The sequence below is a fragment of the Anas acuta genome, chromosome 7, assembly GCF_963932015.1.
Source record: "Anas acuta chromosome 7, bAnaAcu1.1, whole genome shotgun sequence".
Lineage (NCBI taxonomy): Eukaryota > Metazoa > Chordata > Aves > Anseriformes > Anatidae > Anas > Anas acuta.
In genome coordinates this window covers 24,811,029-24,828,974 of record NC_088985.1, presented here as the reverse complement: position 1 = coordinate 24,828,974, position 17,946 = coordinate 24,811,029, and the positions used below count along the sequence as shown (strand labels likewise).

General features: G+C 55.3%; 1 protein-coding gene and 2 long non-coding RNA genes across 7 annotated transcripts; 2 read left to right on the top strand and 1 right to left on the bottom strand.

Moving 5' to 3' along the window:
* Positions 1-664: 664 nt before the first annotated feature.
* TLX1 (T cell leukemia homeobox 1) lies at positions 665-7,820 on the top strand. 2 transcript variants are annotated; one of them, XM_068688533.1, is made up of 3 exons: positions 665-1,474; positions 3,050-3,287; positions 6,688-7,820. In XM_068688533.1, exons 1-3 carry the CDS (start codon positions 1,006-1,008, stop codon positions 6,908-6,910), a joined length of 930 nt encoding a protein of 309 aa, XP_068544634.1. In that variant the 5' UTR covers positions 665-1,005; the 3' UTR covers positions 6,911-7,820. The 2 variants fall into 2 exon arrangements, with proteins under 2 accessions (XP_068544634.1, XP_068544635.1); XM_068688534.1 differs by having other exon boundaries at positions 666-1,474; positions 3,086-3,287.
* Positions 7,821-9,484: 1,664 nt separating this feature from the next.
* LOC137859470 (uncharacterized) lies at positions 9,485-10,644 on the bottom strand. The gene is made up of 2 exons (XR_011098312.1): positions 10,061-10,644; positions 9,485-9,979 (listed from the first exon to the last, which is right to left on the bottom strand). It is a non-coding gene; the product is annotated as an uncharacterized lncRNA (long non-coding RNA).
* On the top strand, positions 10,146-17,370 carry LOC137859469 (uncharacterized). Of its 4 annotated transcripts, none has more exons than XR_011098311.1 (4): positions 10,146-10,282; positions 11,271-11,351; positions 13,972-14,001; positions 14,877-17,370. It is a non-coding gene; the product is annotated as an uncharacterized lncRNA (long non-coding RNA). The 4 variants fall into 4 exon arrangements; XR_011098308.1 differs by lacking the exon at positions 10,146-10,282 and adding an exon at positions 10,684-10,870; XR_011098310.1 differs by lacking the exon at positions 10,146-10,282 and adding an exon at positions 10,932-10,979.
* Positions 17,371-17,946: the final 576 nt, after the last annotated feature.

The following is a 17,946-nucleotide window of genomic DNA, read 5'->3' as shown; positions in this document are numbered from 1 at the left end:
TGGCTGGGCCCATCCACCCCCAGCTCGGGGACCAAATGCCCCCCTCCTGCCCCCGGAGCGGGTCCCACGGGTGCCAGCAGCTTGGGGACAGCAGGGACACAGGCTGCTCGCCTCTCCCTTGCCCACCCCAAAATCCAAGCCCTGCCCTGCGCGCACCCGGCGCAGCCGCTCTGCCTTCCTAAAGCCGAGCCGGGCGGTGGATTTTTTTTTTTTTAATTTATTTTTTTATTTTTAATTTATTATTATTTTTCGAGGCGGGGGGAGGCCGGGGAAGAAGCAACTCCTTTTCTCGTGTGCTCCTCTCCGCTGTCATTCACTCGGCTCCTTTCAGCATCCAGCCAATGGAGAGTGAGGGCCTGGGAGCAGCAGGCCTGGGGTAGCGTGATTGATGGGCAAACAGGACGGCGGGGCGCTCGCACTCGCACTCCGCAGCGCTCCGCTCCGCACCGCACCGCGGGGCTCCGGCTCAGCACCGCCACCGACGGCCGAAGGGCCCCGGGCCGGCCGGGCGCGCCGTCGGGTGGCCGCGTCCCCACGGGTGCCCGGGGTGACCCCGGCTCGGGGTGGCGGCGGTGGGCTTGGGGTGGCGAGGGGGCAGCACTGTGGCCGGGGGGAGCTTGTAGGGCCGGGGGGGAGCTTGTAGGGCCGGGGGGAGCTTGTAGGGCCGGGGGGATTTTGGGGTTGGGGGCGTTGTGGGGTTGGGGACCCCGCTGAGCTCGCCACGATCGTGGCTCGGGGCTGAGCGAGGCGGCCGGGAGCGGCGTGGGGGTGCGCAGCACGCGTGTCCCCACCTCGCATGGCTCTGTCGCGCGTGGTTCTGTCGCGAGTGGTGGCTCTGTCGCGGTGTCCCGGGGCGCGCGGCTGCGGCGCGATGGGCTTGAGAGCCTAAAGGCGTGAGCGCGCCTCGGTCACGCGTGGCTCCGCCGCGTGTCGGTGCCGTGGGCGCGGAGCCGAGCCCGGTGCTGAGCCCACGGCGGCCGTGGCCGGGCTGCGGGGGGGGCCGGCATGGAGCACTTAGGGGCTCACCACCTGCACCAAGGGCAAGCCGAGCCCATCAGTTTCGGCATCGACCAGATCCTCAACACGTCGGAGCCGGGCAGCTGCATGGTTTCGCACCCGCGGCTGCAGGACTCGGCGGATTACGGCCTGGGCTGCATCGTGGGCAGCGCCTACAACACGGTCACCGGGGGCTACGGGACCGGCGGCGGCTCGGCCGGAGCTTACACCGGCACCTCGTGCAGTATGGGGGCCCTGCCCGGTTCCTATAACGTGAACATGGCGGTGAGCATGAACGGCAACGCCTTGAGCTCGGCCGGGGGGGTGATCCGCGTCCCGGCCCACCGGCCCGTTACCGGCGGCGTGCACCAGCCCCTCTCCGCCGCCGTGCCGCCGGTGAACGGCGTCAACAGCCTCACCGGGCTCACCTTCCCCTGGATGGAGAGCAACAGGCGGTACACAAAAGACAGGTTCACAGGTGAGTCGGGACGCCGGGAACCCCCCTCTCCTCCCCGCTCCCGTTCCCCCAAAATCGCCGCTGCTCGCCGGGGAAAATCGGAGCCGGTCCCGGGCGGGGAGCGCGCCCCGCACCGCCATGGGGCGGAGGGTCCCGGAGCAGGCCAGGAGCAAGAAAGGGTGGAAAATCGGGCGATTTCGGGCACCCCTAAATACCTTATTATTACTATTACTATAATAATTATTATTATTTTTTTTACAATTTCCCGGGAAAGGCGGAAAACTCCGCAAACCCCGGGTACGGCCACCCTCTCCCCGCGTCCCCGCCACCCGGGCGCAGCAAGTTTCCCCTAAAAAAAACACTGGGGCTGCAGAGGAGGCACGGCACGGCCCGTGAGGAGCCCGGCGGCCCCGGCCTTGTCCCTCCCGGGCAGGCAGCCCCATGTCGGTCTGTCCCGTGTGTCCCCTTGTCCCGCTGCGGCTCTGCCTTGTCCCCAACCACAGCGGATTTTTGGCAACCCCAAACCGAGCCGGGCTCTGCTCGGAGCCGCTTTCCGAAGCCGCCGCCGCCGCCTTTTCCAGGTGGACCCGCGCTCGGCTTTCGGTGCTAACAAAGCCAAAGCTCCCATAACGAAAATGGAGAGAAAAAAAAAAAAAAAAAAAAAAAGCAAAACAACGAAATCGTAACGGGGAAAGCGCCTTCCCTGCTCCCGCCGCGCCCGGCCCGGCTCCTTTATCTCGGGACCGACCCGGGCCTCGTTTTTGCAAGTTCCCGTTTCATTTCGATCCGTTCCGACTTGGCTCCGCCGGGGACGGACAGACGGACATTGTCCCCGGATTGTCCCCGGGAGCCGCCGGGTTTATTTTCCTCCAGCCCTTCCCGGCCCGGCAGCGCTCGCAACCACCGCGGGTTTTATCGAATGATAATTATAATTCTTATACTTTTTATTTTTTATTTTTTTTTCGTGGGATAAAAAGAAAAGCAAACCCAAACGAAACGCGAGTCCCGGTTCCAGCCCGGGAAGTTATTTCCCGGCTACGAAACGATCGGGCCGAGGGAGGCGGCGGTGCCCGCCTCGCCGAAACGAATTTCCCCCGGTTCCCGTTCACACGGGGCGCGGAACCAGGGCGCCGGGAGGCACCGGGCCGGCCCCCGCTGCGCCGTGCCCCCCTCCCCGCCAAGCCCCCCCGCTCTGCAGCTCTTGGTCCCCGCTTTTTCGTTTCTTTCCTGAAGCGCCCCCCCCTCCCTTTCCTTTTTTTGCTTGGGGTTTTTCGGATTTCTCCACGCTTTAGGGCTGCGGGTTTGTCCCGTCCCCCCCTCCTCAAGCCCCGACCCTTTTTCCTGGGACAAAGCCGAGCAAGGAGCCGCCTCCCCCGCCGTGCCCGGTGGGTGCCCGCAGCCCAGCTCCGGGCTCTCCGGCCCCGGGGAAGGCCCGGGATGGCGGCACGGGCGGTGCTCGGTACCGGGACCGCGATCCGTGCAGCAGGGGGGGGTCCCCAACCCCCCCAGCCCAGCGCCCGGGAGCCGGATCCCCTCTGCTGATGTGTCGCTGCTTGCTTCTTTACCTCTCATCCCCTCCTCCCGTGTCCCCCCCAGTGGCCCTCTCACCCTTCACTGTAACACGCCGTATAGGTCACCCCTACCAGAACCGCACGCCCCCCAAGAAGAAGAAGCCGCGCACGTCCTTCACCCGCCTGCAGATCTGCGAGCTGGAGAAGCGCTTCCACCGCCAGAAATACCTGGCCTCGGCCGAACGCGCTGCCCTGGCCAAGGCCCTGAAGATGACGGACGCGCAGGTGAAGACCTGGTTCCAGAACCGGCGCACCAAGTGGAGGTGAGGGGTCGGGGGCCTGGCCGTGTCCTGTGGGGTCCTGGTGCGCGCACGGGTGTGGAAATCCCCCTGTGCACGCACCGTGTGTGTGCACGCGGTGCCCGCGGGTACGGATGCGTGCTTGGTGTGCAGGTTTTGTGAGCGTGTTTGTGTGTAGGCCGTGGGTCCGTGGGTGTGCGCACGTGCAGGGTGCGCGTGTGCCTCCGTGTGACCGTGCATGTGGGTGCGTGTGCGAGCCGGGTGTGTGCACGCCGAACGCGGTGTGCATTCGGAGTGTGTGCGCTCAGGGTGTGCGTGCAAAGGGGTGTGTGTGTGTGGAAGTGTGTGCATGCACGTGGGAGATATTACGGGCAGCAGGCACGCCGTGAGTGTGCACTGGGTGCGTGCACGGCGGGGGGGACGTGCAGTGTCCCCCAGGGTGCTGTGTGTGGGACCCCAGCCTGGTGGGGAGCCCTCGGGGGGCTGCTGGGGAGCGGTGGCTGCAGCTTTAGGGCAGGTATGCGGCTGCACTGGGACCCTTTAGGACCCTCCTGTGTTGGATGGGACTGGGGCAGAGCCGGCCTGAGCTGGATCCTGCACCTCAGCTTACCAGGATATTGTGTAAAAGCTGCGTAAAGCTCAAATTTTGATCCTTGTGGAGCTTTCTGCACCTCTTTGTGCTTTTTTTCCTCCTGGATGTGGCAGTAAACACGGGCAGGAGAGGAGGAGGAGGCCGGGCTCTGGCGGAGGCTCCCAGCCTCTGTCCCGCGTTGCAGCTCCCCTGGGGTGTCCCCGGAGAGGCACCCGGAGCACCCCTTGTCCTGTCCCAGGTGGGGACAGGCAGGCTGCAAGGCTGGGGAGGAGCAGCTGCTCCCCGGCAGGTCGTGGGGTGCTGTTGTGCTGGGTGTTGGGACGCAGGCAGGCGGTGGTGGAGGCACCTTTTGCTTTTCCTCTGTGTGAGCTGCTGGGATGAGGTGCACACAGCCAAAGCAGGGGGATCCAGGTGGGGAAGGGGGGCCCAGCAGCGTGGCCGTGCACCCCCATTTCTCATCCGGATGCTCTGCGCACAAAGAGTTGAATCCCTCGGAGGGAAATCCAAGCCAAGCTTGGGTATTTTGCAAGTTCAGGCTTCAATCCTGGCCGTCCCTACAATTTCTCCAATGTGGGGGGCAAACGGGATTCCCCAGGGGCTGCGTGGGGCAGTGATGAGGAAACTGAAACCCAGGGTGTGGGTGAGCCCCCCTGCAGCGGGTCCTTCCCTAAAGAGCCCAGGGAGCCGCGGAGCTCCCCGAGAGCCAGGAAGTGTCGGGCTGGAGGGATTTCTGCGAGCCAGGAGCAAAGTCCTGGAGGAGGAGGAGGAACAATCCTGCCGCGGCCTGCACAGCAGGGTCAGCCGTGTCTTCTAACCTGGTTTCCTAAGGAAGTGAGGCAAATGCGGCTTGGCTGCCTCTCCTTCTGTCTGTCAATACTCCTTGCGTCTGTTGGCTAAGTTCGGCCCCCTTTGGCAGAGGAGCAGAGGATACAAACCTATTCATGCGCCTGACACACACACACACAAAAAAAAAAAAAATAGCTGGGTGAAGAGAAATAAACGACTGGTTGTGTCTAAGGGAAAATCTGCAGCCTGACCTCAGCCGTAGCAGGAGCCATGGGAGAATCCCCACCGGCCCCGAGGGACGGAGGTGTGGAAGCTCTGCTCCTTGGTGCCTGTGGACATGGGGTGTTGCAGCAGAGGGTGTGGGTGTGTGGCCTTCAGCACACCCCCTGCAGCCCCCCGGGGCTGGGTGAGCTCTGGGTGCTGGCAGGAGCGAGCAGGGGGCGCGGGCAGCCAGGAATATTTAAGAAAATAGAGTTGCTTTAAGCCTTTTGAAGGATTGAAGTGCTTAAAAAAATGTGGGCTGGGGGGAGAGTCGTGCTTCTGCATGGAGACCCTTCGCCGGGTGCATCCATGGGATTGGGGTGGCTGCGTTGTCCCCTCCCTGGGTTTTGGGGGCTCGCTTGAGAGGCATCGAGGTTTAATTCCTCCCTCTGACCGAGCAGATTCAAACTGCAAACCCCAGCCTGAGGCGAAAACCACGAGCACCCCGGCCAGGTGCTGGCAGCCCCCTGGACGTGGGGCTCTCCCCCTCGCTCCTCCCGGGAGCATCTCTTCATTGTGTGGGGAGCCATGAAATATTCATGGTGGCAGGGACTGAGCCGCTGCAGTGAGCCCCCTCTCCCCGGGATGTGTGACACGGTGAGATGCTGACACCGTGATGAGAGCAGGGACCGACCCCGAGCTGCCTGCTCCCAGCGCACGCCTGGCGTCTGCAGCCCCGGCCCCACGCAGCCCTCGCCGGGACCCCAGCCCCGCTCCCGCGTGTCGCACGGAGATGCTGCTAAAAATCCCTGTGGAGAAAGAAAACGAGATGTCTCTTGTCCCCCACGGGCTGCTAAATTAAAAAATTGCCTTTTCCCTCATCATTGATCTGCTGGAATTGCCAGGGGAGCGTGGGCTGGGGGTGCTCAGGGTGCCAGGGATGCTCCCGGTCAGAGCCAAGGTGACCACGAGCTGCAGCCTCCGAGCCGACCCGCCGTGGAGGAGAGGGGAGGTGGGATTTTCGTTGTGGATTTAAGCACATTCAGGCCATTCCTCTCCCATCCCCTCCTCCCAGGCAATCCGGGGCTTGGACCCTGGCGGAGGTGGCTGGGACCTCCGCCGGCCCCTAATCCTCCCCCCGGCGGGTTGGGCTCTGCCTCTGTCATTCCAGACAGACGCGTGTCCAACCTGTTCTGAAAAATTTCCTCCTCCGCCCTGCCCAGACGGCGTATTCTGGCCCTTTGATTGTTCTCGCCGCTGAAAACGCGTTTCCCTAAGTGTTGATCCTGCATTTTACCACTCGCACCGTGTGTGAGTTTTGCCCTGCCCGCCACGGGTGTCTCGTTGCCTTCATCTCCTGCCAGCTGGCCGGGGTCCAGAGGAGGAGAGGGCTGCGTGGGGCATGGGGAAGGGGCTGGCACGGCCCCAGGGGGATGCTACTTGCCTCTGGCCACCTGGCACTGCCACTTGGCCACGTTTTGCCCGACCCCATCCCCATGGCCCCACTCCCTGCCCCGTGGTTCTCTCCGGGGCATCCTACCCGGCTGCTGCCTTGCAGGGAATCACAACCTTTGCAGCCCCATCTTGATCCTTTTTGGGTGTTTGGGGCAAAAAAAGGAGGGGAGCAGGGGAGGGGAGCAGGGGCTGTGACCCTGGGCTCGGTGCCTTTGCCTGCTGAGCTGGGAGCAATTTTCCTCGGGGACACCAATACGGCCTCAACCCCTAGTGCATGGGGGACACCAGCAATACTTGTAGGGGCCATGGGACTGGTTTGTGGCCGTGTCCCCAGCCCTGACCCAATTTTTTCCCTCCCCCCGGCCCCCCTGATGGCTGCCTCTCTCCTAGGAGGCAGACGGCGGAGGAGCGGGAGGCCGAGCGGCAGCAAGCGAACCGCATCCTGATGCAGCTGCAGCAGGAGGCCTTCCAAAAAACCATCAACCAGCCCATCCAAGCCGACCCCATCTGCGTCCACAACTCCTCTCTCTTCGCCCTGCAGAACCTCCAGCCCTGGTCCGACGACTCCACCAAGATCACCAGCGTCACCACCGTCGCCTCCGCCTGCGAGTAAAGGCTCGGCACCTTCGGCGTCCCCCTTTTTGTCGCCGCCGCCTCCGGCCACACGTGTGTCCCACGGAGCAAAGGGCGAGGACTGACGGGAGGGGAAAACCACCCCAAAAACTCTCCCCGCCCGTGGGGCTGCCGGAGCAGCGGTGTCGTCTCGCCTCCCCCCCAACCCTTTTGTTCTTCCCAAAGTCTCCGGTGCCGACCACGAACTTCCTGACGCGCCGCCAGACAAAAGCTGAGCCCTGACAGACACGGCCGCGGGCGAGCGCCCAGCTTGGGGGGGAAACTTCCTCTGGGTTCTGCAGGGCTCGGGGCACCCCTATAGGTCCCTATGTGTATATATAAATCCCATATATATATACACACAGACACCCTTCGGACTGATGGAGACAAAAGGACGAGGCTCCCTGGGAAGCGTGTTCCTGCAGCCAGGCGTTGTGCCGGGCTGTTGGCGCTGGAGACGTTTGGGGATGCAACAAATGGAGGAAACAACCCGGCTTTTTGATTTGATTTTTATTTTTATTATTATTTTATTTTTCTCCTCCCGGCAGCAATTTCTGCTGGCGACAGATGCGAACCCTTCGGATCTCACCTAGCCGTGTCTCCTCCCCTTTTTCATTAATTTTTTCGTGCGAGGGGGGAATAAGCCGAGGAACTGACAGACTCCTGAGGACGGTAAATGTGATAGCTCAATCGCAGGAAGAGCCCAAACTGTCCCCGGCTGCCACGGACTCGGCGCCGATCAAGCCTGCGTTTTAATAACGAGAAGACCTCGGTGGCAGTTGGCAGGGGTAACGCGGTTTCTTTCGATGGGTTTTATTTCCATATCATTTGCAAAATGCTGTCCGGTGTTTTCGTTTTCCCTGTTTTCCTTGATGAGGCAGTTCGCGAGGGCAAAAAGCGATCCGATTTCACTCCCGACTTCGTTGTTTCTTTAACCGAGGGAATGAGACACAATTAAACAAAGCACTTCCTATAGCAAAGGCCAGGAATATATAGATATATATATATACAGTATATATTTTTTGGTTACTTATAATCTAAATCAGCACTGCCAATTTAAACAGCTAGCACAAACGAGCGATCAGAAATCCTATTTTCAGCGAGATTTTAAAAGGCATTCGTTTGTTTGTTCGTTTGTTTTTTAAGTTATGCACTTCTACGGTGTTTTACGTGTATTCATTTTATAAAGTGCTTGTGTAATTTATGTGGAAACGAAAAGGAAAATAAAAAAAAATAATAATAATCTCCAGGGTACTGAATAAATCATTTCATGCCTTGCTCTTCCCTGCCTATTAGCTCCCCGAGAGGAGCCAGCAGATCGGAGCGAGCGCTGCAGCCTCCTCTATTTGTTTAGGATGAAAATAGCATTAGCATTTCCTTCTGACTTTGCTCAAGTCCCCTCGGCTCGGGAAGCTCTGGAGGTAACAGGGGGTATTTTAATCCCTCGTCCTGGAGCCGTTTTCAGGCTCCGAGCAGCACCTGGTTTGATCCCATCCCTGGGTGCGCCTCCTGCACGCGTGGGGGAAATTCCCTGAGCGGGACCCACGGCGCTCGCCTCGGTGTTGGTGTCCAGGATTTTGTGCAGAAGTAGGGCTGAGGATAAAGGAATCTCCAACATTTTAGACACAGCCTGGCAGGGGATTATTTTGGGGACTATTTTTTTGTCTGTGCTCAGCTTTATTCTGGGGCACCGTCCCTAGCCAGGCAGAGGAAAACTCCACCGGGGGAAAAATTCTCTCTGGTTTCCTCAGGGGATGCTCCTAGGCTCATGGCCAGGGACGTGGCCTTGCCTTCAGCCTGGCATTTCCTTCGGTGCTGGGAACTGCCGGGCAGAGGATGTGCGAGGAGGGGGCTGCAAACTCAGCCAGCCCCCAGCTCTTGCCCTTGGTCTTGTGGGGTGCACAATAAAACAGCCCCAGCTGCTTCAGGACCCAAACTCAGTCCTTGGGGAAAGCTCCTCTGGAGATTGTTGGGAGAGTGTAGGTATAAGCTATTTTTTATTATTATTTTTTTTTTTTTCAAAATCAATTATTGTGGAGTTGGGTTCCAAATTTATGGCGCTTCAGGATTTTCCTACCCATCCTTCTGTCCAACACGCAAGTGAAGGCAGAGAAACATCTGCAGAGGTGGAGAGACAAGAAGCCAAAAACAAACAAAAAAAAAACAAGAGAAAACGTGGGAAAATAAGTAAAATACACAGACCACAAATTTCTGGGGATGTGTTTAAAAAGATACCTGCTTACAAAAAAAAAAAAAAAAAGATAAATAACATAGCTTGTATTTTTTTTTTTCCAAGATAACTTTGACAGAGGTCTTTTGTTTGAATTCTGTTTCGTACCACAGACAGATTTTTAAGAGCTGATTAAGCTACTTATTTAATATGTGCCCAACTTTGGCTGCAAAGAGAATGCCGTGCTTAGTGCTTAATCCTTGCGGAGGCATCGCCGTGTGCAGGGCTGGGATGGCTCACAGCGTGGGGCTCTGCTCGCTTGCCTTTCCAAGGTTTTTGTGCAGGAAAAAAAAAAAAAAACACCAACCACAAAATAAATAAAGAAGGGATCATGGTGCTCACCGCTGATATTAAAAGTGTTTTCTATTTTATTATTATGACACATCAATATCTTACAATTTAATTCCGAGACAACCATTTTATAATATCCACATTATTCATTTCATATTCCAAAATGTTTCCCGGCAAAGTCGAACGTATGATAATGCACACCCGAGGGCATGCGTTTAAATACAATCTTTAGCTACACCTTGTTCTAAAAACTGTTGACTTCCTCCTTTTCTTATCAATCTTTCCTGTTTAAAAAAAAAAAGACCAAAAAAAGAAAAAAAGAAGTCTTGATATGCAACGACAATATATGTAGTGTTGGAACCAGAAAAATTCTCGTCCGGTCTTTCTTGTTCTTGGAACAATTGCTGCTGGAAGGGGTTTCTGTTCAAATATTTCTCCTGGATTCGTTTTTAGAATCGGTTTAGTCGCAGGAGGGTTTTTTTTTTTGCTATCTGCATACATGCTTCCAGTTATTAACATGATGAACTGTACCCAGACAATGAAAGTTGCCTGAAATATGATGGAATTAAATCAATAAGCAATGACACGAAACGGTGACATATAATTATACGTTTTGTAGACTGACATCACCTCAGACATATCCTGGGGCCATCCATACCACACTGAAGGCTGATTTCACTTCTCGTATTGTGCCTGCTTGGGAACAGGACCACAAACGCACTGCGAAGCATTGAAAGGCATTTCCCACCTCCGCCTATCTCAAAACGTAGCAAAGCCCAAACGTGAAAGCGGAGGTGGTGCAAGAGGTTTTTCCAGCGTTCGCCTGCCTGTCTCGAGGAGGTGCAAAGCCAGGTAGGGACAACTTTTGTTGGAGGGAAAAGCTGGGGTGCAACACGGAGCACCCAGAGACATCGCCGGGTGGCCGCGGGTGACTGAGAGCAATGGGTTGTGTGGGCTCAGCTGTGGAGGTGCTGAGCTTCCTAAGGCAAAATTTGGGGATGGGGGGGGGGATGCTAGCCGTGCAGGAGCAAGAGGAATACCGAACATCTGTGCGGAGCTGGAGGAGATGAAGCCCAGCTGGACGTGCTGCGGTCGTCTGGGCTTGGTCCCAGCTCTGTGGGCATGAGGGAGGAGAGGTCTGGCCCCCATCGAACCAATTAGCTAAGCAGGCGAGTCATCCAAACGAGGATCAGCTGTCTCATATCTGCCAGAAACTGGCCATGGGTGAGGGTTAGGGGGGGTTTTGTCCAGGGCTGTGCCCCCAGGCACGCGGCGGTGAGTGCGCCCCTGTGCTAGCACCAACATGGGCACAGCACGAGGGGGTGTGCAGCCTCCCTGGGGCTCCCCTGGCCTGTCTGTGGGTTTTTCTTGTTGGTCTGAAGCTGTCTGGCAATGACTACGAGGGTCACCTGTACCTGGCAGCTGTGGCAGGAAGAGCAGGCAAGTGTGCGTCATCTCTGATATAACTCGCTGTGATTAAGAGTAAAGAGAAACTCTGCTCCTGCCATGTGTGAGATCGTTTTCTCGACCTCGTTGGGACTGTGAATAGGTATTTTTGTAACACCCCTCATCAGCAACCTGATCTTGCTTCTGCTATCAATTCGGATGTGCTCGTAATTAGCTCGTGCCCCGTGGGGCTTAAAATCAGTGCTTGGAGCTCAGTGGGACGGCTATAGGAGCTCACGGTAGGGTGCATGGTCCCATAGGGAAATCAAGTTCACTGGCAAAACCCAGAACTGTTTTTGTGGAACGTTGTTTGGGTTACATGAAAAAGCCAATCCTGTCTGGTGCACTGGGACAGCTGGAACTCCTTAAATTAATCTTTTTTGCTTTCTGCCAGAAAAATGCCAGTGGAGCGACGCCGATTTCTTTGTGCGATGCCGAGCTTCCACCAGCGCCTGTTTGAGAAAACTCTTGTGAAGTAAGACTTGAAAGTATCGGAATATCCCGGTTTGAGATTTTATAAATGAAAGGATCTTGATTTGGGGATGAAAGCTAGATTTTTTGAAAATATTTTTAGTGGATAGTAAGCAAAGAAAAAAGTACATAAAGCAACAGATTATCACAACAAGCTTCTGCTGGAATCGGATCTTCCAGATTGTCTCCGTTTCTGCAGAACTTTTATTTGTGAAACTAGCTGGGACTTCGGTTTTATTATAATTATTGTTACTTCTGCTATTATTGTTTGTTATTTTTGGCCTTAGTTACATTAGGAAACTTTTAGTTTGATATAACAGTGCTCACCCAAGATTAGGACGTAGTTTCTTTGCCCCTGCTCGTGTCCATTGCTCAGAAACTTTTTCTTACGTTGGTAATTTTAAAATCAGCCTGTACATAAATTTAAGTCCAACTCAAAACTATATTCAGAGATTAATTTTTTTTTCCCAAAGGCACAAAAAAAAATCTACATTTTCCCAGTCTGAAAACTGATTTCTGGCTGTGGTAACTGGAGGAAGGTGGGGGGCACCAGCCGAATTTCTATCCAAACCCGCGGGCCCTTGGCTCGGTGGGGCTTCATGCCGAGAGGAAGAGATCTGTCTGTCGGGGCTGGGAGTTTGTGCTTTTGGAGTAAAAACAAACTGTTGAGAGTGAGACGGGGTGTCCCCGAGCTAGATTTTTGAGCAGGAACAAGCGAGGCTTGAGAAAACTGATTTTCTCCTTTTCTCCAAAGAATGCGAACGCGCTCGTCATGGGGAAGCTGCGGTTAGCTGTCTGTCTCTTAGACAGCAGTAGCCTAAAAATAACAAACCAGTGATTACAAAAAATCAATCAATATCTACTTTTTTTTAAACTTCAGTTGGAAAGGAGCGGGATAGGGGAAAACACGGAGAGCAGCTCCATTTCCCAGGGACTTTCACTGCCAGCAAGAGACAGCGGCGTTGCTGGGCGGCCGATACCTGCTGACCCAGGCTGATGCTGGTGTGCAGCCCTAGGGCTGCCCTGACTCTTCCTCTTTAGGATTTTAGGTAAAGGACAATTGTTTTGTGATGCTGATGGTCAGGGCTGGGCACTCAGGTCTGCTGGATGTGAATCGTGTTATGGGGCACTGTCAGTGAGTGATCTGTGCTCTGAGCTGTGGTGTCAGGCAAAGCATCCCTGACCCGGGGATGTGATCCCACCCAGGTGAGGGGGCTCCCCACTGCCTCCCATCCTCCTGGAGGTGCCTGCAGAGCCCCAGTTTGCCTTTCAGAAAGCAAATGTTGAGACCTTATCGGCTGTCTTGGTGGGTCTGAACCAAGCTGTGGCTGAGAACCCCTATCCTGAAACAGGTGATGTGCATCACCTGGGACACTTCTGTGAACCCATGGCTGTCCCCACCCAGCCCAAACCCCTGGACACCACAGGACACACGGCCCCCAGAGCAGAGTTGTGCTGTGCACCGTGCCAAGCTTTGGTATTTAAGCCACGAGCACAGCAGGGGAATGCCAGAGAGGCAGAGCCACACCTGCAACCTTATCCACAGGAAAGTGAATCCTGAGAGCTCGCATGGCTGCAGACACTGCCAAAAATTAGGGTGCTGAACAGGTAGTCAGCTCCTCTCTCCTCACCAGCAGCACCACAGGAGGTAGGTCTTGGCTCCAGCCCTTGCTCCCCTTCTCAGAAAAATCCCTAAAAGTACCCAAATAGTGGGATGGGGGGAGCAGAGCTCCCCTCCCTACAAGTGGTGGGGTGGCAGGGATGGGGGCTATCACCTGGCAGTGCTGCAGGTGCTGCCTTGCACGGCTCTGAGCCCAGCATCCTTCCTCCCTTGTGCCCCAATATTTAATCCCAGCGAGCCCCCCACCATTCCCCTTTATTTTAAGGACCCCAAACAGGAGCCAAACGCGGGGGCCGGGCTCCCTCTAGGGGCTGCAGGGAGCTCGGCTGCTGCTTGGGGGGGGGGCACTGCACCCAGCAGCTCCTTCCTTCCATTAGGGAGAAATAGAAACCCGAGAGATAAATAAAAATAATTTAAAAAGGAACTCGTCCCTTCCTTGTTTATTTATTTTTTTTATTCTTATTCGCGGCGCAGGAAGTCAATAAGGCTGGAGGAAATCACCTGGGTTTTATTATCACCTATTTATATGTTTAGTGCTGTTAAAATAAGAGCCTGGGCTTTGAGCTGCAGGGAATCAAAGCATTTAATGGTGCAGATGCGAGCCCCCTCTCTCCTCCCTCCCCAAAGGTGATTGGGACCGGTTTAAACAAATGCGCCTTCGTCTCTTAAAATAATTATGTGATTTAGAGGTGGTTTTCCCTGGCTCGTATCAAATGACTTTAATGGGGTCTGCTTGTGTGCGAGTATCTGTTTAACCAGTTATTGCTTTTTTAAAGCCGCATTTATTCCCCAGAATTCGCCAGAAAAGTAATTCTCTCTGAGAAGGGATTATTTGTGCTCCGCCATCGCTTGGTATTTATTCCACGGTGCATTTAGTAGTGAAATGGTGCCCAGAGGGCAGAGGCCAAAATGTGAGCTAAAACGATGTGCTGAAATTTGGGAACAACATCCCCTGGATGCTCTACCAGCTGTGAAGTTTCTCTTCTTTGTTTCCTCTTCTCAGCCTGGTTTCCAGAAAAGCAAGGCTTTTGAGGTGAGTCTGTGTATGTGTCTGTCATCCTCACCTAATATTTTTTTTGTCTCCTTTGGCCCAGTTTTGTCCAAATTCAGCTGCCTTGTAGACAGCAGGTGATTGTACATTGATAGCTGGGGCTTGCAGGACCTGCTACCATGTCCCCCACAGGTAGCCCTGCCAGTGTTGCCCCACAAAGCCCCTTCCTCAATTTTGGGATGAAAAGGGCCATTTCAGGGGCCAGGTGAGCATGCAGGGGCAGTGGGAGCCAGTTGGGCCAGCTGAGGGGTGGCTTCTACAGACACTCAGGGTAATATTAGCAGTGCAGGCATGGGGAACCTGTTGCTCCATCCCAGCCCTACAAGGCTTCTGCCATGTTAATTACTGCAACTTCAGCCCCAGATTTTGTCTCACTGAACCTTTTGTCCTTTCAAGGTTCAAGAAGCAGTTTCCACTGGAACTATTTTTTCCCACGTAGCTTAAATCTTTTCTGGAGGAAGGGACCGGATCAATTCGTGCATCCTTTCTGCCTGCAATAGCTGCCATCGCAAATAGCTGCAGTCCCTGCCCTGACACCGTGCTGCAGAGCTCTTACTCTCCTTTAACCTTCCATCTCTCTGCAGAACCAGAGCAAACCACAACGGATCCTTTTAAGTGCTCTCTCCTGCTTCCTGCACCACTGGGTGCTCCGGTCAGGCTCTGTCCTTGCGTGGTGCTGGGTGGGTGCTTGCGTGGGTCCTGTGAATGAGGCACCAGGAAGCGCACTGGTACAGACTGGTGGTTGTTGCAGAGCCTGCTGGCCTCAGTCCATCACGTCCTTTTCCTTCTCCTCCTTGTAATCACATTCTTTGGGAGCTTGTTCACTCACCTATTTCACAATTTATGATTAATTACAGGCTCTGCCTTGGACTTCTCTCTAAGGGACAGCGATGATTCACCTGGCCGTGCCCTCAGCACCCACGGACGTAAATGCCCTTTCCGTGAAAGCGCTGAGCTGACGCCAGGATGGAAATGATTCACTTGCCCAGCCTGAGCTGAGGTGGGTGAGCCTGCCAGCCCCGCATGGACACCAGCACCTGCGTACCTTGGAGCATCGCAGAGAGCTGGGCATGACATGAATTTGCCCTCCACTTTCCCCTGGAGATGGGCGTTTGGTCATTCCCGCATCCTGCTCGGGGGATGGCCCCGAGGACCTTCTGAAATCTCTGGTGCCCCTTTGCTCATCTCCTGGCTGGAGGGAGAAATGGGACTGATGGGGGAGAAGAGGCACCTGCTCCTCCCCATCCTCATACTGTGCCTCCCCTCTTCTGCCTCAAAAGCCCAGGGTGGGGGGGGCTCGGTGCCATCTCTTTGTTTTGCAGACAGCAGCACACAGGGATAAGGTAACTAATTTGGGAAATGACTCCGGCCATCAATTTCCTGAATGATTTGGTGGGAAAGGCTTGGCTTTGAATGATAAGCTGAATCTCACGCACGCTCCCTGCTGTCCGCTTGGTCTTGAATTACCCTTTTATTTTACTTCCTCCTTGTTCTCATTGCCACACCACTCAAACTAAAATTATTCGCCTACAACTGCAAACGCGGGGATATATCACCCGGAGTGCTGTAGGGCTGTCGCCATATATAATGCTCTGAGCTCAATATTTATAGAGCTACATACAGCACAAATCATATCCAGAGAGCCCGTCGAGCTGGAGAGCTAGGTATAAACTCCAGAAATATCGCAAGCCATCGCTCACAAGAGACTGCCCGGCAGAGCCGCTGGCCGTACATCACGCTGTAATGCCATCCGAGTCCACGCTCAGAGCTGGAGCGGAGCAGAGGTCACTGCCAAGCTTTCCTTCCATAAATCCTAGGCGCTGGCTCTGAGCAAGGTTAGGGGCTGAGAGAGCCCTGCTCCCTGTGCTGCTTCCTCCTGGCCCCGAACTGTCCCAGCACCGAGGGTGGGTGTTTATCTTTGGGATCTTGTCCTTCCTTCTCCCTCTGCTGTAGGAACTGGTGGGGGAATGCTGGATGGACGTTATGGCTGTCGTGGCTCAAATCTGCAAGTTATGGGGAGCCAATGGCTTGTCTGAAATGGGCTTTTGATGGTTTTGGGGGGGGGATGTGAGCCCCTCTTCTTCTCACCCTGCTGGGTCACATTCTCCCTTATCTCCCTGCTCTGTGCAGCAATGTGATTTTTCTCCCAATGCCCTAGCCAAGCCCCTAGGCTTATGGGCATCCAGTAGCCTGCAAAGGCATGGACATGCATCCCAAGGAAGGCCATGTCCCTCTGCCCCTACCTTTTCTCTTCCTTCCTCTCTCAAATTTTCTCTTTGGCCTGGTAGAGCTGGGCACAGCTCCTGACCAGGGAAGATCCTGGTGCTCCCCGAGGTGTTTGTTGGCATTTCTGCTGCTGGCAACCATCAGCAAACATCTCAGCCTGTGTCCCCACTGTGAGCCCAGGGCTCTCCCCAGGAGGAATTTCCCCCCAGCAGCCCTCTCCTCGAGGCCGTGCTGCTGCAGAGGGAGAAGATCCAGGCCGAGCTGGTGATGAGACCCGATACAGGAGGTGGTAAAGCCTTCCCGGAACAGGGGGGCAGTGATGTGGTGAGAAAAAGTGCTCAAATTTTGCCTAAGCCATGGCCAGCCCGACAGCCACTTGCATTTCTAAGCCGATCGTGATGGACTCGAGCTAACCAGTCTGTGGCTCCCTCCTCTCCCCCAGCAGTGTGGCAGGCAGACTCTGACATTAAGCAAAATAAAATCCAACCCTTAGCATTAAGTAAAACTCCCAGCGTGATGGGTTTGTGGCTTGCAGCAACAACTCAGCAGGGGCGTGTTAAAGCCGGTCTCCAGCGAGTGGAAGAATGAAGCTCTGCAAAACCCTGACGAGGCAAAGCTCCTAAAATAACAATTGAATTAAACTTAATTCATTTTCACTTAATACCCTAATAGTGCCTTTAGCAAATGAGGCTATTATTATTTTGAGGAGGAAAATGGGGAGGTGCAGTCTGGATGCAGCTCACATCTCCTTAGTGAAAGAAAGAAAACTTTGGTGGAAAAAAAAAAAAAAAAAAAAGGAAAGAAAAAGGGAAGAAATGCAGACAATTTGGAGTTGCCCTTTGGGATGAAGCACCCCCAAACCCAGCCTTACTCATGCTCAAAATGTGTCCTAGACCCCAAAGTGTGCAAAACTGGCTCATTTTTGCCAGACCCTGGGGAATTTGTTGAGTTTGGGTCACATCCAGCACCCACGGCTGGCTGGGAGGTTCTTGCTTCCCTCGTCACGAAGCTTTTTGTGCGTCTCCGAGCTGTGTGAGCCCCAAACCCTTCTCTCCCTCATGGAGGCCGGCCTGCAGGGCTCTCAGTGCTGTGCTCAGCCCTGTTTCTGCATGTGAGGTGCTGGTGTGAGACCCTCCCCAGGGAAAACCAAGTGGGCCCCATGCCACCAGGCCCTGACACTGGGCACGTGAGCACCGAGCACCTGGGCCTGGTCCCTGTTTCCAGCCATGCCCCCACCCTCATTTCACTGGTGGGGGCACAAAACCGATACGTTTAAATAATGCACTCAGCAAAGGGGCTTGAACCATCCCAATTTTGTCCCCCAAACTTCCCAGGCCTCCCTGAAACGGCCTTGCAGGCGCCGAACTACACTTCCCAGTAGGCCGCAGAGCAAGGGCCGCGCTCCCACCATGAGCAGGAGGAGAAGGAGCCCCATGGCTTGCTTGTGCTCAGAGGGGGCTCAGGGGGAACCAGGGGGTCTCCAAGCGGCCGGGGGGGCTCAGGGCCTGAGGTGGTGGCTGGGGGGGGCAGCATCGCTGTGTGAGCAGCAGCAGGCGTCAGGGCAAACTGAATTTCCTCTCCTAACGCAGCTCTGCAATCTTCCTCTAGAAAATAGCCCAGACAGGCTTTGCAAGGTCGGCCTCGCCCGCTGTCTTGCTCGGAGGCAGGCTCTGCTCCAGCTAATCCTCTCCTGACAGACTT

What these genes read in the sequence shown, in the direction of transcription:
- TLX1 (XM_068688533.1), top strand. Translation starts at nt 1,006, where the DNA reads ATGGAGCACTTAGGGGCTCACCACCTGCACCAAGGGCAAGCCGAGCCC. An exon ending in CACAAAAGACAGGTTCACAG is followed by an intron (nt 1,475 to 3,049) that starts GTGAGTCGGGAC and finishes TGTCCCCCCCAG; the next exon opens with TGGCCCTCTCACCCTTCACT. An exon ending in AACCGGCGCACCAAGTGGAG is followed by an intron (nt 3,288 to 6,687) that starts GTGAGGGGTCGG and finishes CCTCTCTCCTAG; the next exon opens with GAGGCAGACGGCGGAGGAGC.